The 25,597-nt window shown below is 58.0% G+C and overlaps 2 protein-coding genes and 1 long non-coding RNA gene across 9 annotated transcripts in view; 2 read left to right on the top strand and 1 right to left on the bottom strand.

Annotated features, from left to right (window-relative positions):
- The window catches only part of CIAPIN1 (cytokine induced apoptosis inhibitor 1), a 249,534-nt gene that overhangs the window by 166,877 nt on the left and 57,060 nt on the right, over positions 1 to 25,597 (top strand). The window lies entirely within an intron of this gene.
- Positions 1,339 to 19,496, top strand: CCDC102A (coiled-coil domain containing 102A). Of its 5 annotated transcripts, none has more exons than XM_053914553.2 (9): positions 1,342 to 1,508; positions 6,902 to 7,646; positions 9,736 to 9,962; positions 12,188 to 12,296; positions 13,752 to 13,868; positions 14,212 to 14,421; positions 15,297 to 15,467; positions 16,370 to 16,530; positions 18,642 to 19,496. In XM_053914553.2, the coding sequence occupies exons 2-9, from the start codon at positions 7,053 to 7,055 to the stop codon at positions 18,769 to 18,771; spliced, it is 1,719 nt and encodes a 572-aa protein (XP_053770528.1). In that variant the 5' UTR covers positions 1,342 to 1,508; positions 6,902 to 7,052; the 3' UTR covers positions 18,772 to 19,496. The 5 variants fall into 5 exon arrangements, with proteins under 5 accessions (XP_053770531.1, XP_053770528.1, XP_053770527.1 ...); XM_053914552.2 differs by having other exon boundaries at positions 1,342 to 1,595; XM_053914555.2 differs by having other exon boundaries at positions 1,349 to 1,508; positions 16,427 to 16,530.
- LOC128779596 (uncharacterized) overlaps positions 9,976 to 25,597 on the bottom strand; it is a 26,872-nt gene continuing 11,250 nt past the window's right edge. For 2 of the 3 annotated variants that reach the window (XR_011650680.1, XR_011650679.1), the window contains exons 3-5: positions 19,494 to 19,694; positions 17,286 to 17,430; positions 9,976 to 11,502 (exon numbers count right to left, since the gene is read on the bottom strand). This is a non-coding gene — a long non-coding RNA (uncharacterized lncRNA). The remainder of the gene's footprint in view (positions 11,503 to 17,285; positions 17,431 to 19,493; positions 19,695 to 25,597) is intronic. The other variant, XR_011650681.1, reaches the window with a different exon arrangement.

The raw sequence follows: 25,597 nt of genomic DNA, 5'->3' as shown, positions 1-25,597 counted from the left end.
GTCAGACCTGGGCTCCGAGCCTTCCCAGCTGTGTGGCCCTGGGCCTTTCACTTGACCATCCGATCCTCACTTCCTCATGTTGAGATGGTGTTAGGCACACACAGCTCAGAGGGTGGCCAGAGAACAGAACTGTCAAGCCTACCATTGGCACCCGTCTTAGTTCCAAGAGTAGGTGGCTCCCCCCCACCCCCCACCCTGAAAGAGACACCCCTAAGACAACTATTTTGCAACCTCTGTTAAGAGGGAAGGCCCACCCTGGCTGGTGTGGCTTAGTGGATTGAGCTTTGGCCTGTGAACCCAAAGGTTGCCGGTTCCCTAAGCTTCCCTCTCAGACATCACACGAAGCACCCAAATCTGTCTCTAGGTGTCTGGCGCTGTCCGTGTTTAATCGTGCAAATACACAACCAATGAAAAAGAGTGAAACTGCAAATCTTGCAAAAAGTGTGGGATTTCACGAAGTTGATGGAATGCCATAGAAAAGGAGCAGCAGCTGACCACAGAGTAAGAAAACTTCCGCTAGAGAAATGACCACGCCCTTCAAGAGAACTGTGACCATTAAAGGATTCAGAGTGACTCTTGGCTTTGAAACCCTCAAATATTTTTGAAAAAAAAATGACCCTTTTGTCGCAAAGAGCCGATGCTTCCATCATTCTAATGTGCGTGATCATATCCAAATATTGTTAACCACAGATTAAAACTAACTTATCTTCAGCCTTTTTTATTTTTGACGTAAATTCCCAATTTGGCCAGGTTTCCCCCAACTCTCTTTCTCTGAATTTTTGGTTCTCTTTTCGGATGAATTCACCTCAGTCTGTCCTCCAGGGCACAGGATGTGGTAAGAGGCCCTCCCAGAGTCTGTCGGTCCCTCCCGCCCAAACCGCAGACCCCCGCCCCCCACCCCACTGCTAAGTGAGGCAGGAAACCCCAAAGCTTCTGGGCGCTAGCGGACGAGACTTGCTGCTCCACGCCCACTAGGTAGCAGAGCTGACACTAGGCAGAAAGCAGTTAACAAAAGTGAACGGGTGCTAAGCACGCTCCACGTGCTGAGCCCCAGACAGTTGGTGCCAACTTCTGCCGCGGAGTGCCTAGCACTTCGATGGCTCTTAGGATATCTGAGGCGGGAAAGCCGAGCCCCGCGGCGTCTCCAGCCCCTGCCTCCCGTTCTCCCCCTGCTTGGCCCCCCATGCAGGGGTGGGGCCTGTGCCGGGGTCCCGCCCGCTCTGCCGCAGAGCCCGCCGCCCAGGCCCGCGCCCCTCGCCCCAAAGTTAGGCGGGTGCCCCCATCCAGGGTCTCAGCGGGCCAGGGTCGCAGGCGGGCCGCAGTTTGCTGGCCGCCCCACAGCCCCCTCACCCCCCGGCCGTCTCCTTTCCCTCCCCTCCCCCCGGGAGGGAGGAGGAGACTCCGCGGCCCTCCCTCGGCCCTGCCGGCGGCCGCCGCAGTCAGCCCCGTGCCCGCTCCGCCCAGCCGCGGCGGGTCGGACGTCCGGAGCCCGAGGGTCCCCGGCCGAGGTGAGCGGGGACGGTAGTACCCGGACGGAAAGCCACGGCGTCCCAGGAACACCCTCCAGGCCGCGAATCTTCCGCAGGAGAGAAGGGGTTAAGTTGGGGGACGAGCTGGAGAGGGGAGGGATGCGGGGTTCCCGCGTCCGCAGCAACCCCAAACTCAGAGCAGAACGTCTTAGCCCCCTTCGCGGGCTCCCCCAGCTTCTGTGCCCCTGGGCCTCAGGTGTGGAGAGGATGCGGGGTGGGGGAGACAGGGCCGCCCCCGGCATGCCGCGGGCCCGACGGGGCGGGCGGGGGCATCGGGCTGGGGCGGAATTTGGAACTTTCCTCGGGGGACCCAACAAAGTCACCATGGCGAGTGAGTGATGGACGAGCGGCGTGGGCCAATCGGAGCACGAAGCCACCTCCCCAGACCCGCTAGGCTGCCAATGGGGACGGCGCAGTGTGGTGGGCGGGACAGCGCCACTCAGAGCCGGGGAGCCCCTACAGCCCTCCGCCAGCCGCTAGGGGGTGCGGGGCAGCTCGCTGGACGCGGGCAGCTTTGGGGCGGGACCAGGAAGTTTGGTCTAAGGCGACTCAGGCCTTGGAAAGTGAATTTCTGAAAGGTGTTGGAGCAGGTGGAGTAACTAGTGCTAGGACAGAGGGGTGGGCCCCAGTTGTGCGCCGTCCTCTTGGTGCCAACGGGTGATGTGTGGCCAAGCCGCCTCCCCACCCGGGGCCTCAATTTCTCTCTCAAGTGGGGGTTGTTCAGGACTGTGGCGTTAGATTGGTTCAGGTTGGCACAAGGTCTGCCCACTTTTAGGAATCTTGTTAGTGCCTCTCCCCAACGTATGGGTAAGGAAACAGGCCCAGGGAGGGCAGAGACTTGCAGATACCACACAGCCTAACAGGGGCAGAGCTGGGACAAGTGGGGTGTGTGCTCTGTGAGAATGGATAGATCAAGAAGTTGCTGAGAGACCCGGGGCTGAGGGTCGGTCCCCAAAAGAGCTCCCACCCTCTCCCATACCACCTGTGCTGGGCCACCTGGCCAGATGCCTGAGGACCCCATTGTGGAGGTGCTCCTGAAGTAGACATGAGCTAAGAGGAGAAACATCCAATCCCAGCACTCCAGCTTCCTCAACCCCCACCCCCACTTTGCTGCTTGTCCTCTATGTGGATGTGGGCAAGTAGCTGCTTCCCTGGGCCTCAGTTGGGCCATTTGTAAATAAAGGAGTTCCAAGCTATCTTAATGGCTCCTCCGTCCGAGATGGGGGTATCTGAGACAGTCCAGGGGTGCCGACCCCAGGGCTCAGGTCCAGCCTGCAGGCCCCACTTGCCTGCCTCCCTCCCTCTCAGTCCTGTCCCGGAGGTCCGGTGGCTGGAGCCCAGGCAGCAGGTCAGAAAGACAGGTGCCCACAGTCTGTGGGCTGACCAGCCTTGGACCCTGCACTTATCCAATCAGGCTGGCCTCTGCGGTTTCCTGCTGGGCTCTGCTCCCTGCCCAGAGCCAGGCCTGTGGCCATGGGCTGGCCCCACAGCCCCACCTGGAAGGTTCTAGGAGGATGTAGGGGGTTTCCGAGCTGGAGCGAGGAGTTGGGCCTCCAGGCACACCCCCAGCCCCCTCAGCTGGCCCCCATCCAGGCCTCAGCATAACTCACTTCTTTCATTGGATGTTGAGTCATCTAAACGTGCTTAGGACAAAACTCCAAGTTGTGCCCTTAGGGGCCCGTTAGGCTTCCTCTGGTAAGAAGCCTGACTCCTGACCTGCCTAGGAGATGACCTCTGACCCCGACCTTGGCCACAAACAGGCTCAGACTCCTGTCTGTCTTCAATGCCTGGCCACAAAGTGACTCCTGATCCTTAGGATGGCTCAGCCCTCACTGGTCGCAAAGAGACCCCTAACTGCCCATCATTCATCCATAGCCTGGGAAGCATTTACACAGCATCTGCTGTGAGCTGACAGCCAGCGAGGCCAAGGCGCCCTTGTGGACTTCACAATGTGGCCACTGGTGAAGTACGGGGAGGTGCCAGTGCTTTGGGGGCACTCACATAATCTGTGTACGAGGTCAGGGAAGGCATTCCAGAGGAGGGGAAACTGAAGGTGGGCCTTGAAGGATGTGTAGGAATTTGCTGATGGAGAAAGAAGGAAGAGATATTCCAGACCCGTCCACAAGCAGTAGGAGCCACTGGTCACTTGCTGTGGACACGCCTGATGCCTAGCCGGAGGCGAGTGTCCCAGCAAAACATTCTTGTTTCTGTCCTAGAGTGGGCCAGCATCTGTCCAGAGCAGTGAGGCTGGGGTCCAGGAGCTCTGTGTCCCGCTCAGCATTGCTGCCCAACTAGGGGGATGCGAGTCACAGTTCAGCCTCTGCTCCGCACCCCACTGGTCATATGAAAGCAAATCTTCAAATCAGAGCCTGTTCTGGAAGCTCTGGGTGGGCGAAAGCCTGTGCTGCAAGAAGAGCACGGCTGGCCAGGTCTGGCTGTGGAAGGTTGTAGGGCTGGGGAGATCCAGGCATTTTTTGGAGGTGCGGGAGCTGAGCTGGAAGGGTGGGTGGGGGTTTCAGACTCCTGGTGGGGAGGGGTGCAGCTTGAGTAGCAACCCTGAGGGTTAGAGCAGATATAGACCCATCTGGCTGGTGGGCGGCAGGAGAAAGAGAGGAGGCCGGGGTGAAGAAGTGTCCCTGGGGTCTGGGATGTCTGGTCCCTCATGGACCTGCTCCTTGAGGGGTGGTGGCACCCTGGGGGAGTCAGGAGGCCACCCTGCACACATGTAGGCACGCCTGACGGAAAGAAGGCACCGGGCCTGGTGGTTGAGGGCTGCAGGTCAGGGCAGCTGGAGCCCGTGTTGTACTCTCGGTGAGTGTGTGTGCCACCAGGGCCACGTGTGAGTTTTTGTCCCCAAGGCTGTGTTACATGCCAGGGGTGGGTGGGGGTGAGGGGAGGCGTGCATTGCTTGGCAGGGTCTGGTTGAATCCACATGGATGTGTAGGGTTCCTGGTGTGCTGGGGGATGGGCTTTCTGGAAAACCAACCTTGGGGCCCCCCATGCCCACTCCTTCCCACATGTATGCATACACAGCCCCCAGGAAGGGCTGGGCCAGGCTGCTGAGAAGGGGAACAGGAGCTGAATCCGGAGCCTACCCCTGCCATTAGCGTGGGTGCCTGGAAGCCATTAGGGGCCTGGGTGGCGCCTGCCCTGCCCCTGAGCGACAGGCTTGGGATTCCTGGAAAGAACAGGCCGCCCGCCCATTCCTGCCCAGCCTGAGCCAGGCCTGGCGGCTCCCAGAGGCAGAGAGGATGTGGCAGTGGCCCCCTCCCTGCCACTCTCTCAGTTTCGGGGCTACAGGAAGGGCCCAGCAGACAGGGCTCCCAGGCCCCAGGACCCCCTCAGAACCTCCCATTCCTAGCACAGCCCTGGCTGCCTGGCTGGCACTCAGATTTCCTGCCTCCTTCCCCTCCCCCGCAGCTCTCACGTTGTTTTCTTTTCCAAGAGCTTCTCCATGTGGAGGCTGGCCAGGAAAATGGGGAGAGGAGAGCGAATGTCCTGACCGTGTGTTTGTGTGCGTGCATGAGTGTGCGTCTGCTTGGCAATGAGTATCGTTGCATCTGTCTGTGTGTATCCATCTGTGTGTTGGCATATGCATGTCTCCAGGTGTCAGGTGTGTCTGGGACTCTGTCTACAGGTGAGCGTCTTCCCGTGCATCTGCAGTTTTGCGTGCATTGGGTTCATCGCTGAGTATGTGTGTGCCTGCCTGTGTCTCTTTGTATCTGTGTTTGTGTGTAAGTGGGGTATGTGTCTGCGAGTGTGCCTGGGTGTGCACAGATGTCTGTGAGAGCACGTGGAATCAAGGCCAGCTACCTCACTGCATAGGTGGAGAAACTGAGTCACAGAGAGGGCACTTGCCTGCCAGGGATCCTTTGGGGAGTCAGTGGTATTCTGGGATCTGGAACCTACATCTGTGTGGCCGTGTCTGGGTGCATAACTTTGGGCAGGTGTTTGCGCAGTTGAGACATACACACTTGTGTGTGTGGACTTAGGGGTGGGGACAAGACATCACCAAATACCCAAAGGTCTTAAAATTGGACTACTAATATGATTCCCAGCCTCATGCCTACTACACCAGAGACTGCATTGAAAGCAACTATCCTCTTAGGGGCAGAGAAGAGAGGACTTTGGGGCGTGGGGCCGGACAGGGAGGCAGCGCCAGTCCGAGGGCTTACCTTTTCGCTACCAACCCTGACATCAGATCACCTGCCAAGAGGGAGGTGTTAGAGACCAGAAGAGAGGACACAGAGAGCTGGCCGGGCAGTGGGGAACAGTGCTCTGGCTGGTCACTCAGAAAAGGAAGGGAGAGAGATCAGGGCGGGGCCTTGGGGGCTGGCTGAGTGGGAAACAAAAGTCAGGATGTCTCAGGGCTGCTGGGGGTGGTCAGAATGAGGCCACAGGGAGGGAGAATGTGGCAGGTTAGGGACAGAGAGGGACATGTGTCTCATTTATTTTAAATGGGATGCCTCCCATGAATAACAGTCTGAAACGTCCCCGGACCCCCACCATCTAACAGACACTGGCTTATTGCCATCACACCACCCGTGCGTGTGTGCATGCATTCACCAAACACCCCTCCCCCCAGCGTTTGCACGTGGACTCCTAGACACCATATCTGGACCAGCCCTGGGTCTCAACCTTGCCGAGCCTTCCTCTCCTCCTCAGTAAAGGTCATTCATTTCCCTTGAGTCCGTTGAGACAAATGAAATAATTCACAGAAGGCATGGTTCCTGGTCTGTAGATGGCCCTCCACCAATGCCATGTCATTGTCATCACATGCTAAGACTAACACAGTGACCAGGAACCAGCTTCTGCCCTCAGCAAACTCACAGCCTGGGGTGCGTATGGGGAGCGGACAGGGCACCCACATAAATGGGACAACGAGGTTAGTGCAGCGATGGAGACAGGTCAGGGTCTGACCACCTGGCCTGAGATGGTCCAGGAGGACTTCTAGGAAGGGGGTGATATCTCAGATAAGTTTTAAGGATGTGATGAGTTAGGCCAGCGTGGGAGGAGGCAGGAGGGCTAGCATGGAAGCTTGGTGTGTTCGGGGTGGAGATAGCGGGGGGCAGGGTGGGTAGTAGAGGTTCAGTGTGTGAGATGGGACCTGAAGGTCAGGGGCAGCAGGTCAGGGTTGCAGATCAGTGGTCGCTGCTGCAGATCGAAGGGACTCAAGCAGGGAGTCTGGAGGCCAGTGAGAAATGGTTGCAGGCCTTTGCTCACCATTCTCAGGGGTTTTCCTGGAGCAGACCGTTTTCTCTCCCCCTGCCTTTGCCCACGCAGTTCTCTGCCGGTTATGCCCTTCCCATGGCTGATCTTATGGATATGGACAGGCAGTGGTCACTGTCTAAAAATGGTGTGCTCTCCTACAGGTGCCATGAGGCATCCTCCATCCTGTGGCCCAGAGAGCAGAGGGTAGAGGTGGCCATCATGCACAGTGGTATCGTATTCGCCAAAAGTCCCCGGTGCTGCCCCTGAGTCCAGCCCAAGTTCAAACCCAGAGCTTGCGAGCCCCCTTGCACCATGAGCCACGGGCCGAGCCCCCGTCTGGCCGAGTCCCCGCAGCTGTCCAAAGGCAGCCTCCTGACCATCCTCGGCAGCCCGTCGCCTGAGCGCATGGGGCCAGCTGACTCGCTGCCTCCCACACCGCCCAGCGGCACGCCCTCCCCTGGGCCGCCCCCCACCCTGCCGTTGCCGCCGGCACCCTCGACGCTGCTTGCGGACGGGGACTGGGAGAGCCGCGAGGAGCTCCGACTGCGGGAGCTGGAGGAGGCACGCGCGAGGGCAGCTCAGATGGAGAAGACCATGCGCTGGTGGTCGGACTGCACTGCTAACTGGCGTGAGAAGTGGAGCAAGGTGCGCGCAGAGCGCAACCGCGCGCGCGAAGAAGTGCGCCAGCTGCGGCAGCGCCTGGACGCACTCACCAAGGAGCTGGCTGGTGCCCGCCGTGAGCGCCAAGAGGTGCAGGGCGAGTGCGAGGCGCGGGGCCGAGAGCTGGCGCGGCTTCGTGGTGCCCGGGGAGCCACTGACCTGACGCCCGATGGACCCGAGACGGAGCCGGAACGGGAGCACGAGCCAGTGCGTGATGTTGGGTCAGAGAGGCCCCAAAGCAGCCAGGTGTGTGGAGGAAGCGGGGATGCTGGGCAGGGAGGGCCTTAGCCCTTGGGTCCGAAAGTGGACTGGGCTGATGGATTATATACAGAGGTGGAGGCCACCGGGCCCAGCAAGGGGATGGTATGGGCCTGGTGCCCTAAGAGGTTTCACTCTTGTGGGTCGACCTGCTGGGGCCCCAGGTCACCTCCCTTCTGGAGACCCCTACAGCAGGTGGTCCCTCTACTCTCACACCTGAGTAGTCAACAGAAGCAGGGAATCACCCACTCTGAGCAGGAGTGGGATGGAAGTACTTGCCTGGGAGGCAACCATTAGTAGCAGCACTGAATCCATTCATTCGATCAACTTGAATTGAGGGTGGGGAGGTAAACATTTATAGCAAGAATCTGTTTCAGCTGAGAGGTGGGGGGCTGTGAGGGCCCTAGGAGCAACGATCCAGTCTTTGGGGAGGGGACTTGACAGGTTCTCTCCTGAAAGAGGTCCCATTTAAGTAACTGAGACTAGGAGGATGCGCAGGAATTAGCTGTGAAAAGTGCAGAGGGCACTCCAGGCATGGAATTGCCTGTGCAAAGCCCGGAGGCGGAGAGCGCCCGGGGAGTTTGGGGACTGGCAATAACAGCTCCCGCCATTCAGGGGCCATCTGCACAGAGCCCTAAGCTCTGCGGTGCATTTTCTAGGTCATTCTCACAGCAGCCCCAGGAGGGGTTTGCTTTATGGAGGAGGACACTGAGGCGTAGAGAGGTTAAGGACCCATGTCTCCCAGCTGATGACAAGTTGCTGGGGAGTTGAACCCAGGTGAACTTCAGAGTCCATGGTAATAATCAGTATGGCTGGAGCATTAATGGTGGGTGTGGAGGGCAGCCTCCCCCGAATCAGCAGGCCTGTCACCAGAAGGCCTTCTAGGGGCAGAGTCCAAGTTCAAGTTGCTCCTAGCTCCGTCCCCAGGCTCTAGCTAAGATTCTTGGTTGTCCTGCACCTGCCATGCCCTGCTCCCTCCACCCCTGCAGGCCAGAGTGGGCACCGCTACCTCCTGGTAGCTGAAGCTTCCTCTTCCCCAGCCTTGCCCGGTGTTTGGAGCTGGCATTCATTGCTCTTCTTGGGAGCAGGCCATGACAGCCCCTGTCAATCAGCCCCACAGTCTGTTCCTGCCCTGTCCTTGCTCTGGTTGTCAGTCGCAGCCCAGGAGGTGGCAGGGACAGCCATGAGTGCCCTGGAGTTACAGTCTGAGTTTGCGCTCCCGCTCCGCCACTTTTTTGCTCTGTGACCCAGAATAAGCCCCTCCCCTCCCTGTTTCCCTGTTTGTGAAGCAGAGCTTTGGGCCAGGTGGCACCTGAGGGCCCCTTCCAGACTCTGAGTCACAGGAGGAGTAGAATCTCACTCCTCAGGGAGTCCTCAGAGCCACTGTCCCCATCTAGTAGGGAAACTGAGAGCCAGCCCGGGAAGGGGCTGGCCCACTCACATGGGAAGGCCATGGGGAAGCCAGGCTGGCACAGAGGCCATGGGTGTCTGGGGTTTGTGGTCAAGGCAGGCCTTCGGGATGCACAGGGACAGGGCAGAGGGGAAAGGGGGTTCACGAGGAGAAGCAGGGCTTGGCATTGGGTTAAAAATCCCCCATAGCTCCCTGCCTGGGAGCTGGTCCTGCTTTCAGGGCTGCCTCTCCATTCATCTTGGCGCTTAGCTCCCGGAGCCTTAGTGTTCGCCCCTGAAAAATGGGATCTTAGAGTCAGATTCCTTTTGAAGGAATTTTATTCTTTTTCACTGTAGGAATTCCCTGCCTCTGCATTGATTCACACCAATGTCTCACCGTATGTTTGCATACTTACAGTGACAGGGAGCTCACCACCTATCCTGAGAAATCTTCCAGGATACAGGGGACCTTGGTGGCTGACTGGGTGTTCAGTTCCAGGACAAGAAGGGGGAGGCCCCGAGGAGGCTGTGTCCTTCCCTTTCTAGGACACAAAACAGGGTGCCGGGGCCCAGAAGGGCTGTGTGACCTGCTCAGGGTTACCCACCAAGCTGATTCCAGACCCCAGTCCTGGGAGAGGCCAAGAGGGCTCAGCAGCCACTGGTCCATCTTACACCTTGGTCCCTGCAGGAGCTGGAGCTGGTGGAGAACCTGCTGAAGAGCAGACCAGAAGAGCCCGAGGGCTGCTGGGAGGCGCGCAGTGTAGGAGCTGGGGGCCCACGGGGCAGCTCGGGCCGCCAGGAGCGCAGCCGGTTGCCCTGGGAGGACATGGCCGCCATCGAGGAGGACGCCTCCAAGTTGACAGCCCTGCGGCTGCGGCTGGATGAGTCCCAGAAGGTGCTCCTCAAGGAACGAGAGTGAGTCCTGGGAGGCAGGAGGGGGTGCAGGGGGAGCAGGGCACCCTCAGCATCACAGAATGGAAGTCGCTGTCACAGACGTGAGACATGCTGACGGGGTTTGAGTCTGGCAGCATGAGCGCCCCACCCGAGGACCCCAGGCGCGCTTTGTTTGTATTCATTCCAGGAGCACATGTTGGGCATCTGCCCTGGGTCAGGCGCTGTGCTCAGCTGTGAGGATGCAGCTGTAAATGAGACCAGGAATCCCCACCTTTGTGGAGCTCTCATCCAGGTGGGGAGAGAGTGCCGAGGGCAAAAATTTAACCAGGGGAGGAGGGACAGAGAGGTTGGGGGGTCGCAGCTGTGAAGTTGATTTTGGACGAGTCTGAGATGGCAGGGTGGCAGCTGGGTATGTGAAGAGCCTGCAGTTGGTGAGACAGCTCTCTCTAAAATCAATCATTAAAAAATAATTTAAATAAAGAACACGCAGGTCACTGGTGACCTTCATCAGGGCACACGCCAGATTATAATTATAATGAGTATGTTGTAGCATCCCCTCTTCTGTCCAGAATTTAACTGCATAGATAGGATAATGTGGCTACACGTGATTTCCTAAAACATCAATGTAATGCCATGTAGCCAGGAAGGCAAATGTCAGGGTGATGATCCCACAAGCCAAGGGACACCAAAGATGGCCAGCAACCGCCAGAGGCTAGGGGAGAGCACAGGGCAGGTTCTCACAGCCTTTGGGTGGAGCCGAGCCCGCCAACACCTTGATCTTGGACTCTAGCCTGCAGAACTGTAAGGCAATCAAATTCTACTTAAACAAACAAAAATCAACCTAATGTGCTAACTGAAATATTAAGTAGAAAGGAACAGAATTTAAATAAAATATACGTACAATTGACCCTTGAATAACATGGGGTAGGGGTGCTGAGCCCCTCACAATTGACAATCCATGTGTAGGATTTGTCTCCCCCCAAACCTGAACCACGGTTGTCCCTCTGTATTCACGGATGCTCGGGTCCCTTATATAACATGCCGTAGGACAAGGCATACACCGTCAAACTCCGGTTCTCAAAGATCTCCCATCTTGAACAGTTCGGTTCTCAAAGAGCCTTCTGGAATGAATGAAGTTCAAGAACTAAGGCTGCACTTGGAGTTGGCCCTTTGCACCCACAGATTCCCAACCACAGATCAAAGACCCTGCAAGACCCAGAGACACAGAGGGCCGACTGTATGCACTGAAAAAACGTGCGTGTGGGTGGACCGGCCCAGGCCAACCCGTGTTGTGTTATGGCGTGGGGCAGCTCGGGCACAGCCCCGCTGGAAGAAGTAATGAGGGGAGGGGAGTCTGGTGACTTGATGCGGAATGATGGTGACGATGACCGTGACAGCAAGCACTCACACAGCACGTGCTCTGAGTCAGGCATATGCTGAAGCCGCATGCGCGCCTGCCCGTTTCAGTCACCTGCTGGGACACCTAGGAAAGCAGCCAGTGCAGGTGTGCGGGGCTGGCAGCTCCAACGCCCGAGGCGGGTCGCTGTAATGATGGGATTTCCTGAGAGGTAAATAGCCTTTGGTCAAGTTCTGAACGAAGCCAAGTGCAGTCTTCCCTCAATTTATATAGCGGTTCCATTCCTGGGAAACTCTCTCAGTTCACAAGGCACTTCCCACTCGTGTGTAAACCAGAGCGAGGGTCCAGGCTCAGATCACTTTCACCCCCAGGAGCCGAGCTTGTTACCCGTGGTGCTTCACGCATGTCGGGGGTGGAGGGCAGTCATGGAAGAACAGGGGAATCCGCCCAGTGATGATGACAAGCGAGGACCACTAGGTCCAAGAGCCACTGGACAGTGTTTTCCAGTTTTTCTAACTGCAGAACCGTGTTTTCAAACCAAGCCTTCCAGTAAACCACAGTACATGAAACAGGAGCAGGGGTCACATTTGGCAGGTGACCCTGGGGCCCCGGGGGGAGGGTGGCACCTGCCAGGGGTGGCCGGTGCCCTGGAGGAGGCCTGGTCACATCCCCACACCATGAGCTGGGCACCTGCTGTTGAGGGAGGGGTACGGTTCCAGGAGAAATGCAAAGCCAGGGTGCCTCCTGCAGTGTCAGCTGCCAGGGCCTTGAATGCCGAGGGAAGGACTTTGGGCGTGGGTTCTGCAGCTGCAGACTACACAGGAGGACTCTGAATGGAGGGCCCCAGTGGGCTCACCTCCATGCCTGCCTCTCCCTCTTTCCTCCCCAGGGATAAACTGGCACTGAGCAGGAACATTGAGAAGCTGGAGGGGGAGCTCAGCCAATGGAAGATCAAGTACGAGGAGCTGAGCAAGACCAAGCAGGAGATGCTCAAGCAAGTGAGTCTTGGAAACCAGGGGGGGCTTTCTGGAAGAAGCAGCATTGTGCAGTTGAATTTCAGAAGTGGGAATGGAAGAAAGAAGGGAATTCGTTCATTGTCGAGTGCCAGCCATGCGCCACGCAGTGTTCTAAGTGCTGGGGTCTAGATGTAGCCTAGTGTGTGCAAGAGCTCGCTGAAGCCTCATGGTGTCAGGAGGCTGTCCCCCCTTTATCAGTGAGGAAACTGAGGCTCCAGGTGGCAGAAAGGAGACTGGGCTTTACCACAGCGTGGGGGACTCGGAGCAGGCAGGGGTCAGGCTAGGCAGCCTTTACTGGCTCCTGTGCAGCCCCCATGGCCAGCAGGGGGCACAGCCACCCAGAGAAAGCTGGCTGGACTGGCTGCGTTTCTGGAAGGCGGGAGGACCACCCATCTCAGAACCTGAAACTCTACCCTGGAAGGACCGACACTGGTCTTAGGGAGTCTCCGAGACCCCACCCTCACCCTCCTGAATTGGCATCTTTGGGGCTCAGGTTCAGGAATCTGTCCTCATTTGTTCAAATTGTGAAGTGCAGTCACTTACAATAAAGTGAGTAAGACACAAATGTGCAGTTTCGTGGACAGCTAGAAAGATCTGCTTTTGGATCTGACTTCTTTCCCTCAGCATTTAAGTATCTCAGGCTCATCCCTGTTCGCACAGAGCTGTAGTTTGTTGGTGTCCCCTGCTGGCACCAGCACATCGAAAGCACCCCAGGCAATTCTGATGTGGCCAGCCCCTCACCCACTCTCAGACCGGGTTCAGACCCACAGGATGCATAGCCCAGGCAGTATACACTGAGGCTCCCCTGTGCCGAGGCCATACAGGGGTACAAAACTGGACAGACAAGCTGTCTGTCCTCCCATCCCCATGGGGTGTGGGATGTTCTCCAGGTGGGGAGGGCAGGAGAGCTCTCCCTGGCAGGGGGCCATGTAGGCTAAGGCCTCAGAAGGAGAAGAGTCCATGCAGCAGAATACCTCAGGAAAAGCGTACCAGGCAGAGCGAGCCACACGTGCAAAGGCCCTGGGGTGGACAGGGTGTATTTGAGGATTAGAAGGGAGGCCGCACAGTGAACCGAGGGGAAAGAGGTAGGAAGACTTTGTGAGGCCATAGGGAGGGGTCAGTCTTTACCCTATGGAACCCAGGAAGGGTATATGATTGGATTTAATCTTTTTTAAAGTTCACTCTAGGCTACTGTTGTGGAAAATGGGTTGAAGGGGACTATGAGTGGATCTGGGAGGCTAAGAGATAATGGGGTAGGAAATGAGAAGTGTTGAAAGCAGCACGGTGGTCAGGTTCAAGGTCAGTTCTGGACACCCATTGGTGCATTGGGTCACCACCTGCTTGCTGAGCACTCCTCAGCAGTGCCCGCCCCCCGGAGCTGGTTCTGGGGTATAGCCAGGTAATGCTCACGTAATCAGGCAGGGCTGTGTCCTGCAGCTCAGCATCCTGAAGGAGGCTCACCAGGACGAGCTGGGCCGCATGTCCGAAGACCTGGAGGACGAGCTGGGTGCAAGGTCCAGCATGGACAGGAAGCTGGCCGAGCTGAGGGGCGAGGTAGGGCCGCTGGCAGGATCTGGGAGGACGGTGGCAGGGGACAGGGCAGAGGCCCTGCCTGCATCAGCTTGAAAGAGACCTGTGCTCTGAGAGGGGCCGGCCACACCTGGGGGGGTACCCCAATCTACTGCGGGCACTGTCCCTTCCATACAGAGACCAGAGCATCCTCACATCCTGCACGCGGTGAAATAGCCCGGGTTAATTATAGCCACTGCAGCTGGGCCTGCTTCCTGGAGTCAAAAGAGAACGACTCCAGTGGGAGGTGGAGTGGAGGGAGCGTCCAGGGAAGGCCCTTCCATGCCCTCCTGCCCTGGGGGGGCTCACCCTTCCTGCCCTATTGCAGATGGAGCGGCTGCAGGCAGAGAATGCAGCCGAGTGGGGTCGCCGAGAGCGGCTGGAGACCGAGAAGCTGGGCCTGGAACGGGAGAACAAAAAGCTGCGGGCGCAGGTCGGGGACCTGGAGGAGGCCCTGGCACGGAGGCGGCGGCAAACAGCCAGCGCACTGGACTGTGACCTGCGGGCCAGCCAGGCTGCGCTCTTCGAGAAGAACAAGGTGGGATAATGGGTGGCGTGGCCAGGACTGGGGCAGCCCTGCCTCCCCGTTCATCCAGGGCAAAGCACCTACTGTGTGTCCAGTGTCAGCCCACAGGGGTCCAGGGACCCCTGAAGTAACAACTAAGGACAGAGGTGATGATCACCCAGAAGCTGCTCCTCCTGGGCGCCCACTCTGGGTCAGGCTCTGTGATAACTGCTGTGCCTGCATTTATTGAGCACCTACTGTGGGCCCCGTGCCACTGCTGTCACTGTTCCCTGGGGCAGCAAGAGCTGATGGAGGCCTAGACCAGGCTGTGGTTGGTGGGGATGGAACAAAGGGGATGGATTCTGGAGACCTTCGGGTTGTGCCCGGCCCCATTCTACAGATGTGAAAACCGAGGCTCAGAGAAGTCACAGAGCTTAAGGGTGGGCGTCTCCCTTCCTGGCTGTTCATCCATAGCCACTCTGGTCTCTGATCTCTTTTCCCCTGACACCCATTCCCCACTTAGAGCATCCCTAGGCCCAGGGCTTTAATTGCCCTCTGCTGTAGATACCGAAGACTCCAGACCTCATCCCTGCCCAGGAAACCTGACTCAGCTCCAGCAGCCTGCTGGACAACCCACGTCATTTCCAGTAGGCACCTCTGAGTTACACGTCCAGAATGGGGCCACTGACTTACCCACCCAGTCCTCTCCCCTCATCGACCCCCAGGCTTTCTCACCTTGCTAGATGGCCCCCCTGGCCTCCAGCTGCTCAGCCAAACCTGTAGTGCTGGTGTTTCAGACAACAGGTGGAGTGGACACCAGCACCTGCTAGAACTGCCTGACACTGTGGGACTCCCTGGCACGGTGCCCTCTGACCCTGAGCCCTCCCCTCATCTCTGCCCCCCTGCAGGAGCTGGCAGACCTGAAGCATGTGCATGGCAAGCTGAAGAAACAGTTCCAGGAGAAGGTGGCAGAGTTGGCACATGCCAACCGGCGGGTAGAGCAGCACGAGGCAGAGGTGAAGAAGCTGCGGCTGCGGGTGGAGGAGCTCAAGAAGGAGCTGGCCCAGGCCGAGGACGAGGTGAGCCCCCCACTGGGGCCCGAAGGGCAGCCTAGAGACCTCAGCTGGGGTAGGAGTGTCATCCACGCTGGGTCCCTGGTGCCTGGCATGAGCCTGACTCCCAGCGTAGAGTGGGTGGGTGGGTGGGTGGATGATGGATGGATAGGAGATAGGTGTGTGGGTGGGGGAGGTGGGACGGAAAATGGACAGACAAGGTGGAGGGGTGGTTGAAAAGAATGGACGGATGAGTGGGTAGATGTATAGGTGGTAAGTGGAAAGACAGAAGGATAACTCCAAGGATGGATGGACAGATGATGAGGGACTGAGTGGACAGATGGGTGGGCAAGGAAGGGAGGGAAGGAGGATGGGTGGGTGAGACGTGACAGCAGATGTCTCATAGGCGACTGGGTGAGTGGGCGGATGGGTAGATGGGTGATGGACGAGTGTATGGAAAGACAGATGGCCGAGTGGACAGAGGACAGACAGATAGATGACTGCCTGGACCAGTGGGTGGAAGAATGAATGCCCAGGGAAAGGACAGAAGGATGGATAGATGGATGGAAAGATAGGTGTGTCTGGGAGAGTGGAAGGACACGTGGACAGACAGGATGAATGGGTAGCTGAACAGATAGATAAATGAATGGTGAGTGGGTGAGTGGGTAAGTGGGCATCTCCATGGGCAGATGGACGTTTCCATGGATGAATGGTCACGTGGACAGACTGATGAGGATAGATGAGTTGGTGGATGATCAGTAGCTTGGAGCATTGGAGGATGGGGAGGTTTAGAAGGGAGGGGCACCAGGGAGGAAGAGGAGCAAAAGGTCTGCTTCCCTGGAGGAGGTGGGCCTTGGTCTAGGCCTCAGAGGGGAGACAGGGCCTGGTCTCCGGGAAGGACATCCCCACTAATGAACGGCAGTTGGCAGGCCAGGCTGGCCCAGCCCAAGGTGACCCCCATGCTACTGGCCCTGCTCACCCCGCAGCTGGATGAGGCCCACAACCAGGCACGTAAGCTGCAGCGGTCGCTGGACGAGCAGACGGAGCTGAGCGAGAACCTGCAGGTGCAGCTAGAGCATGTGCAGTCCAGGTGGGCCCCACGTGCACCCCCCCGGGGGGACCGGGCTCCATCGGGGAGAGGAATCCCGGCGGGACACAGACACTGGGCAGAGAGACTTCCAGCCAAAGGAAACCTCCCTCCTTCCGGGCAGGGTTGGAGCTCTGGCTAGAGGGGAAGACAGAGAAGGAAGAGGGCCGGGCTCCCTGGGGCCAAAATCCTGTCCCTTCCAGGCTGGAAGGGCCAGGAAGCCAGGGAAGGGGAGTGCAGGAAGTGAGGCCAGCTGGGAACCTGGAATTGTCTCCTGTGGCCAGAGAGCAGGAAGGGTAGCCAAACAGGTCAGGGCCAAGGTGGGGCAGCGGGCCAGCTGGGATCAGAAGGATCAAAGGAGCCCTGGCCCAACGGTGGGCCTGAGCCCTCAAATAGGACTATAGGGTCTCTGGGGGACCCACCTTCTGCATCCCTCCCCTGCCCCCTCCCCATCCCAGCACCCTGGGAGTGGCGCCCTCTCCCCGACGCCCCTTGGAGCCACGAATGTCTATCAGAGAACATCAAGTCCAAGCCCCTCCCCACTCCACAAGCCCCCCACCTGGTTCCTGGGCCGGCCCTGGCAGGCCCTTACTCGCTTCCTCTTATTTCACAGACTAGAGGGAGCCAGGGCTCTGCAGGCAGGCTGCCTGGGTGGTGGGAATCCTGGCTCTGTGCTTGGTAGCTGTGTGACCTTGAGCCACTCACTTACCCTCTCTGCGTCATAGTTTCCTCTTCTGTGAAATGGGGACAGTTCTTACCTCCGGGTTGTTGTGAGAACTGAAGGAGCCCGTATGTGCCCAGCACATCGTAAGTGCTGAATAACTGTCAGCTGCTGTTGTCACTCTGCCCCCGGGGTGGGGGGCTTACATTTGGGTCAGATATCGTGCTACGAGAATCGTGCTCCTGTAAGAAGGGAAGGGAAAGATTTTTTTTTTTTTCCTATGGGGTTGGCAGATGAGGAAACTAAGGCACGAGAGAGCGAGTCCTTCCATGGCCACTCAGCCAGTGGGTGGTCCGGCTAGATTGCCCCTCACCCCTTGGCTGTCAGCCGTCTGGGCCCTTATTTACTAAATACATCCCGTGCGCTGCTGTGCTCGGAGTGTGAATAGAACAGGCTCTGGAGCCAGACCTAACAGGCTTGTGACGTGGCTGCCAAGCCTCAGTTTCCCCACCTGCCTGGGATGTTTCCTATAAAATGTTGGGCAGGGGCCCAGGCAGGAGTCCAAATCAGGCTGAGTCTGGCCAGCTCTGCCCACGCCCCCAATCCCCAGTATGCACCCCATAAAAAGGCCACCTAGCCCCAGGGCTCTTTCACCCTTCTTGGCCACATTCTTTGGGAGCCATAAACTCCCAAGATGGACAGGCAGGCTCTGCCCAGCCTCTCAAGGGCTTCCATCAGGGAGAGCGTGGCCGCCCAGGACCGCTGCCCCTTTTTCTTCTCCAACTTTTTCTGCTTTAATGTTCCGGGGACAGAGCACTAAATCACTGCGCAGTAATGGAGGGCCCTGCCCGGGCCCCTCCCTGCTGTGTTAATAATTCATGCCTTCCAGTAACATGCCGCCAGGCGGCCGCCCTGCTGGGGGATGGGCATCTCCTCCGCAGCTCAGGGTCCAGGTTTGCCTCTCACATTTCGGCTTTAGGAACTTTATGTGGGGAGGGACTAGGGTGGAGCACTTCCTCACTGACACTGGGGATGAAGGAGACTCACCCGCCCCCCAACCCCCAAGCTCTCTCCCTGTGGTCTTTGGAGCCTGGCTTGGGTTTGGACCCCAGAGCATGACCTTGAACAGCAGCCCCCTCTGCAAGCCCCCAGCTCCCAACCCCCTCTCGCCCGTGGCGCCCACCTCAGAGCCAGGCCCACTCCCTACTGTCCGTGGGACTTTACCAGTTACTCAACTGCTTTGTGCCTCAGTTTCCTTGTCTGTACAGTGGAGGTGACAGTAGTACCTCCGTCATTTTGGGGACTTCTAGGAGGGTGATGTGCTAAGGTAGTGTGTGTAAAAGGCCCAGCCTGGTGCTTTGCAGGGGGACGTGCTAGGACAGGCTTAGCTGCGGTCAGCCCCAGTCGATGTGACCCACACTCTGATGCCGCTGTCACCCCCCCCCCACCCTAGGCTGCGCAGGCAGCAGCAGAACGCCCCCCTCTTCGGGAAGATCCGCAGTGCTCGCTTTGGCACCGAGGAAGCTGGGGATGGAGCCAGCGACCTGGACGAGGACGAGGACCTGCAGATCCAGGTGGCCTAGCGCTCCCAGGGCTGGCAGGACTGGCTCAAGGCTGCAGGTGCCCTGAGTTACCTGGCTGACTGGCACTTGAACTGATGCAGTTGCCTCTGGGAGTGACTTCAGCCCCTGCCATGGACGACTCATTTTCTCCCAGGGTGGACATCGATGGCCCACCCTCCAAGGCATATGGAAGGGAAGCCACGGCCTGTGTTTATATATATATGTATGTATGCCTGGTGTTATAAACACAATACCACTCCCAGGCCAGGCCTAGACACCCCCACCCACCCGGGACTTTTCATGCAAGGAGAAGAGGGTGTCAAGAGAGGGCTGAGGGGTCCCTAACCCAGCCTGCCCCTCTGAGCTTTGGGGGTTGGGCAGGAGCTGTTCGTAGTACAACGTGATAAACCCAGTCTTTTGTAATAAATGAGTTGAGGTTCTTGGGGTGGAGTCCTGAGAGTGTGGCAGATCTGGGCAGGCGGCATCGGGGGCAGCATCCTACACCTGGCACCGAACCTGAGTTCGAAAACATCAGGTGACGTAATGAGTGAATGAATGTGAGAAAGAATGAACGAATGAACATCGGAGCTGCTGAGTGGTCTGGAAGGCAGCTCCTGTGAGGAGAAACAGAAAATGTGGTGCACATGTTAGCTGGGGAAGAGGAGACTGAAGTTTGGCCCTGGATGGATTCAAATCCCAGCTCTGCCCCTTACTGACTGTGCAACTTTGGGGAAGTTACTTGCCCTCTCTGAGTCTCGGTTTCTCCATCTATCAATTAACTGTCCGACAGAGCCATCCTGAGAGTCCGATGGGTTCATCTGGAGCTCATTAAAGGTTAGTTTTGTTGAAGTACTTGAACGGTGGCCCTGGAGAGGAGGGATTTGCCAGCTGCGTTCTGCTACAAGGGATGACATTCTGGCGACTGGTAGTTTACCCGGAGGTAGCTGTAAACACAATAAATAAGAAATCCTTTTATCCTTCCCCTAGACCTGCTCTAGGTAGGGAAATTACTGGTCATTTTAATTTTATTTTTGATACTTAGTCCCTAAGTCTTCTATAACCAACAGATTTATATGAAATCTGGTGGAAACGGTTATTGAAAACACAGGAACATACATTTTTGAAGCTCTGCAAGTTGAGGTGGCATTTGGGACAATTGCCCGTGATAAGACCCTTTACGTGAAGCACTGGGCCCTAATTTCTGCAGAGGAAGCACTGTTAGAATTGTGCTAACATGCGTGAGGTGGTGAGTTCCCTGTGCTCAGAGGTGTGCAAGGGGAGGCTGGGGCTCCAAGTAGGAGCTGGCACCAAAGAGGAGTTAAGTTCAACTGATAGAGGGGCTCCCTGTCAGGGGTGAGGAGCAGCACTCAAGGACTTTCTTACTGTGGCTCAGTCTGAGGGACCCCTGAGGCCACAGCCAGGGGGTGCCAGGGGCCATGGGGGGCTGAGAGGAGGGGAGAGGCAGGCCCAAGAGCCCCGCTGGGGGTAATAAATACAGGCACTGAATGTTTGCCCTACTGCCAACCCTAAATTAATGATGCTGGCGAGGTGGGGTCTGCTATCATGGCATGAAGGTCCCCATCCCCTTCTGGGCTCCAAGGGGAAAGGATAGAGTTGGGGACACCCAGCCATGGGGGTCCCCCCCAGTGGTCCCTCCCCACAAGCCAGGGCCATCGGAAAAGGGACTGCAGGAAGAAGATCATTTCTTGCAAGGAAGGGGTCTTTCTGTTTTCTCTCCCAAACAGGAAGTTGGCCCCAGAAGAGGCTGAAAATGCTGCCCTTTGACCCCTGGGAGCCAGGAGCCAGTCCCTCACTGACAGCAGCCCTGAGAGCCACCACCCCCCTACCCCCGGGCCCCCAGGCAGACCTGCCATTCCCAGACACAGAGCAGACCCGTCGGTGGCTCCCCCAGACTCCCTGGCACCTCCAGTGAGATAGTGTGGAGCAGGGGCCCCATTACAGCCCCTGTCTGTGGGCGGGGCCACTCCTGGGAATGTCAGTGAGGAGAGGGTCTGGCTTCCCACCTCCTTTATCCCAGGGAAAACCCAGTCCCGGGAGGGGGTGCAGCTGCAGACACAGGGCTGGGAGATTGTCGGGGCCTGGAGTGTGGGGCTTCCTCCCTGCTCGCAGCCCTTCTGTCCCAGTGGTCGTGGCAGCATCTGCCAACAAAAGTGGCAGCTGTGGCTCACGTGATGCTTTAAAAACGTTAATGCATTGCTAATAGTAGTCATGTGGTTTTCTCATAAAAATGTAGGTTTCTTTCTCTTGAAAAGTCAGCTCCTTGGAAGACACTGAGCTCCTGCTCCCGCAGGGCCACCGCTCCTGGGCTGAGAGGCGGGTGCTCCCGGCCATGAGGCACAGAGGTGCCCCAGTGGGCCACAGTCCCCACCAATCCCTGCAGTCTCACCCTGCATGTGAGTGTTGATGGTCTGAGCTAGTCCAGAACAGGTGAGGAAACAGAGTGAGAGGGGGAGGCATTGGCCAAGGCCACGCCAAGTGCACATGTCACTCATGAAATCAGAACTCCTGCAGGGTCCCTGTCCCCATAGGGAGGGCAGCTAACCCACTGAGCCATGCCGTGTCCTTCGCAGCCCAGTGAGGCAGGCAATTCCGCCACCTTGGTTTGCAAAAGGATGCAGGAGCTCAGAAGGAGTAACTATCCCGAGGCCACATCACTGGTTAGTGGGGACACTCATTCCAGGGCAGGTGCTCCGAGGCCATATGTGTCCTGAGTATGGCGCCCCCTCCAGGGCAAGGCCCCATGTGGTGCGGCCCCTGCCCCATTCCACAGACCCTGCAGCTCCAGCCATGAGTGCCCTTCTGCCCCCCCAGAACTGCCCCTTCCCCATCAGAGTTCCACCAGCCCTTCCAAGTTCTGTTCCTTCTTAGAGCTTTAGTAGGTCGTGCACTGGTCTGCCTATCCCGCCCCAACCGATGCTCCTGGAGGGCAACCAGTTCTTCCAGCAGCAAGCACAGGGCCCTGGGCCTGGGGGGCACCCTTAAAGGAAGGAAAGATGGATGGATGGATGGATGGATGGATAGGCTGGTAGAAGGCTAAAGCCAGAACCACCCTACCTCACCACCCCCCACGCCAGTCCCACTGCAGTACCTGCAGGACTGGTTGGTTCTGTGCGGGTCTTTCTGCTGGTCAGCTAAGTCTGAGAAAGCCAGAGCAGCCCAAGGGCAGCAGTGCCCCTCCTCCTCACAGGGCCCTGATGGGCTGGAGAACCGGCTGGGCCAGACACTGCCTCACCCAGCCCTCCTCCCCCTGCAGCCCTGGAATCCATCCTCCAAAGGCTCGGCCTCCCCTGGCTCTCCAGCTGAGGTGGTTTTTTGCCCAGCCTGACTCTCAGACCCTGGGGTTCCCTGCTCTGAAATCTATACCCAGGAGTGAGCCCCTTGCACCCCAGCCCTCCAGGCGAGCCTGGCTTCTAGACCCAGCTGCCATCTGGTTGGCTGTGGGTGCTCCAGCAAGCTCCTGTGCCTCCCTAGGCTTTTGTTTCCCAATCTGCACAATGGGAACCAAAGCCGCTGAGTTGTCCACACCAACATCCAATAGTATGACTTTACTATTAGTATCATTTTTCCCGCTTTTCTTATGCTCTGCATCCCCTCCCAAGACCCCAGTGCCTTGTTTGCTCGGGGGCCCACCAGCCACCCAGGGCACCCCCCTGGGGCAATGGGTGGGGGGTTTGAGGCAGAGGCAGCACAAGCTGTAGCTGTCAGCCTGCCAGCCATCCCCCCCCACCACCACCCAGCCTCCTCTGCCTGCTAATTGCAGGGTTGCACGATGCCAGCTGCCTCCCAGGCCCCAGGCGGGCGCCTCCCCAAAGAGCAGGAGCTCCCTGGAAAGCCTCCCAGTCCTCAAGCCCCACACAGAGCCAGCTGCGCTGGGGGTGCCTGCCAGGGTGCTCTGCCCCCTGCCCCCAGGGAGGAGGCCTAAAAAGGTGTACACGTGAAGCCTTCCTCCCGGCTTTCCCCTGTCCCAGGCTTCCCCCATGTCAGAGGAGCATCCTGGCCTCCCCTCCCCCACTCAGGAACTAGCAGCGGCTCCCACCCCTGGGCCAATAGCCTCCCTCCACATCCAGTGCGTGGAGTGCTCCAGACTCAAGCTGCTGAGCACATTCCCCACGTGGCCTTGGCCTCAGGTCCCTGTTGATCCAGGGCACAGTGCAGCCAGGCCCCTTGCCATGGCCTTTCTCCCTCCCGATTGGCTGGGACTGGCTTTCCGAGCACCTTCTTGTACCTGCCGGAGCTCCAGCAGCCTGGTCAGACTGCGTGACAGCTTCACAGTGACTGGGGTGTGCCTCACTGGCTGGCACCTGGACCTCGAGCTCTGAGGACAGGGGTCCTGTGTCTTGGGAATCCGGATGTCCCCAGGAAGAGGGCATGTCTCCCAGAGCTCACACCCCTGCTCTGTGGTACCATTTAAGGGTAATCCTAACCACAACCTGGAAGACAGACAATGGCAAGGTGAGGAAGCCAAGGCCCAGAGAGGAAAGGGGCTGGCCAATAAAGGACAGGGCCAGGATGGAGGCTGAGCAACTCCACAGGCCACGTGTTCTTGGCTGTAGTCCTCAGCCCAGGCCTGGGCTGGCTCAGAGCAGGTGCTACATACATGTTCGGGGAGGGAGGAGGGGGGAGGGAGGGGAAGAGGGGGAGAGAGCTGATGGTGGAGAGAACCACAGTCATCAGCCCTCCTCCCCTCAGGTCGTCCCTCGAGGCCCTTCCATCCAGCGCCCACGTGATGCTCTACCTTGAGCAGGTTGGAGGTGGGCACCTCATTACCTAGATGAGTACAGTGAGGTCCAGTGGGCCAAGTAGCCCATCCAAGGGTGCCCAGCAACTGTGTCCTGGGAACCCCCAGGTCCTGTGAAGAGGGCCTTAACCCTTCACTCCTTGGACCTCTGTTACAATAAGAGAGCGAGCAGCCAAACAAATGCAGGGTCTCCTGCACCCCTAACCAGGCAAGAGGCTCTGCCTCCCTGAGCCTCAGTTTCCACGTGTAACACAGGGTGCCCTGGGGATTAGAAGCGACATTTGTCAAGCTCACGGCATGGGGCTCAGCACCCAGCAGTATTGCTTGTCCAGTTTCGTCCAAGGCCACCTGTCATGTCTGTGTGGGAGACCAGTGGTCCAGGTGGGAAAAGGCCACCCTCCACACTGTCCAGCATCTGACTCTGCCCGCATGGACCACTCCACTCAGTCACACTCGGCTCCCGCAGCCTCAGTCCGATATCAGAAACCTCCGCTTGCTCACTGGCCCAGTTGCCCAGGCGTCTTAATTCCAGGATGGAATGGGGCTGGGGGCGGGGGGTGGGGGGGTACCACTGGAAGAGCAAAGGCACCTGTGTCTGGTCCTGGACCACCATCCCCTCCCCTCCAGCCCACCCCCTTGGCTGATAAACTGGAAGTAGGTGTGTAACAGAATCCCCTGGGAATTTGACTGGTGAGACAACTTCATCAGATAAAGTTTATCTGATTGCCCGGCCCCCGAGGGGTAAACTGAGGAAGCTGCGGCGCAATGGGGGTATAGAGTGAGAGAGAAAAAAGAGATGCCACGTCAGGGAGTCTGCCTGCTCTTCCTTTTGATGACTGTGACAGCCGGTGCAGCGGTCACAATTAACGATGAGCAAACAGGAGAGAACACCAGGGCCGAGACCCTCAGCAGCAGCCTGAGGTCTCACAGCAGCCAAGACGCAGATGTGAACCGGGGCCACGGCTCTGCAGAGCCATGCTGGCAACCACTGCGCCCAAGGCTGCTGTGCTTTGGATGTCACACGCCTATTAACCTGCATCTCTGTCCCTTGACATTGGTTTTTCCAGATGGCTTCTCCTTTTGTCATTAGCGATTTAGTCACCTGCCTGGTGCAGACTCTCTGCTCTCTTGCTAGCCTGTGCGTTCCCTGAAAGCTAGAATTTGGCCCTTTTTGGTCACCTTGGTGCCCCCAGCACCTAAGCCTGCCGAATAATGGGAGCTCACCAAGCATTCAATGAATGAATGAATGAGTGAGTGGATGAACAAATGAGTGAATGACCTTCCATGCTTCCTCTCAGGCCCCTGCTCTGGGCACCTCAAGGCCAGGCCCAGAGGCTCAGGCCGGTCAAAGGCAACAAGAGATGAAGTTATAAACCAGGGCAGGCAAATGGATTGCGCAAAGTTTTTTGAGAGGAAACTCTAAGATGCAGTGGTATTAAAAATTGATATTTCAATGAGATAATCCCTCTCCTAGGCTTTTAATTGATTGTCTAAAAAGCCTTCCTTGGTTGTTAGGCTTCTTTATTCACAGGGGCCATTAGTTTTTTTATGGACGACCAAACCCAGATAGAGTGGGAGGGCTCTTCAAAACCAGTGACCAAGGCGCCAGGGACAAACATCGGGGGGTCGGCCAGGAGAGGTGACACAGCCCCGCGTGGAGCTGGCCTTGGCTCCGAGACTGCGAAGAGGGGAAGACCCTGCATGTCCTGGACACACGCACCCCCGCCCCTGCCCCAGGGGACATCCTTTGTGAAGCTTGGGGAGCAGGGGGTGAGGGCTCCACTGGGGTGCAGGGCAACTGCTGCGAGGCAGAGCCCCACCCTGGAAGTCAGGGCCCCTGGGGTCCCCTTGTCAGTTGGGGTCAGCCCCCTACTGCTCCAGGCCACGCTGTTCCCCTCTGTCCCTATCAGGGAGGGGCTAGAGGTGGACCAGGAATTGCAGGCAAGTGGGAGTCAGGACCCCTGGGGTCTGCCACTTTCCCTCTCTGGGCCTCTTTTTCCTAATCTGTCCAGTGGGGTGACACAGGCGCTGTCTCTAGGGGTCACTTTGAGTGCAGAGCCAGGAAGTCTAGGATCCTTCTCCTGGCTC

The sequence above is a fragment of the Desmodus rotundus genome, chromosome 12 (genome assembly GCF_022682495.2).
Source record: "Desmodus rotundus isolate HL8 chromosome 12, HLdesRot8A.1, whole genome shotgun sequence".
NCBI classification, from domain to species: Eukaryota; Metazoa; Chordata; class Mammalia; order Chiroptera; family Phyllostomidae; genus Desmodus; species Desmodus rotundus.
The sequence above is the reverse complement of the archived record's forward strand: the minus strand, read 5'-3'. Positions and strand labels throughout refer to the sequence as shown.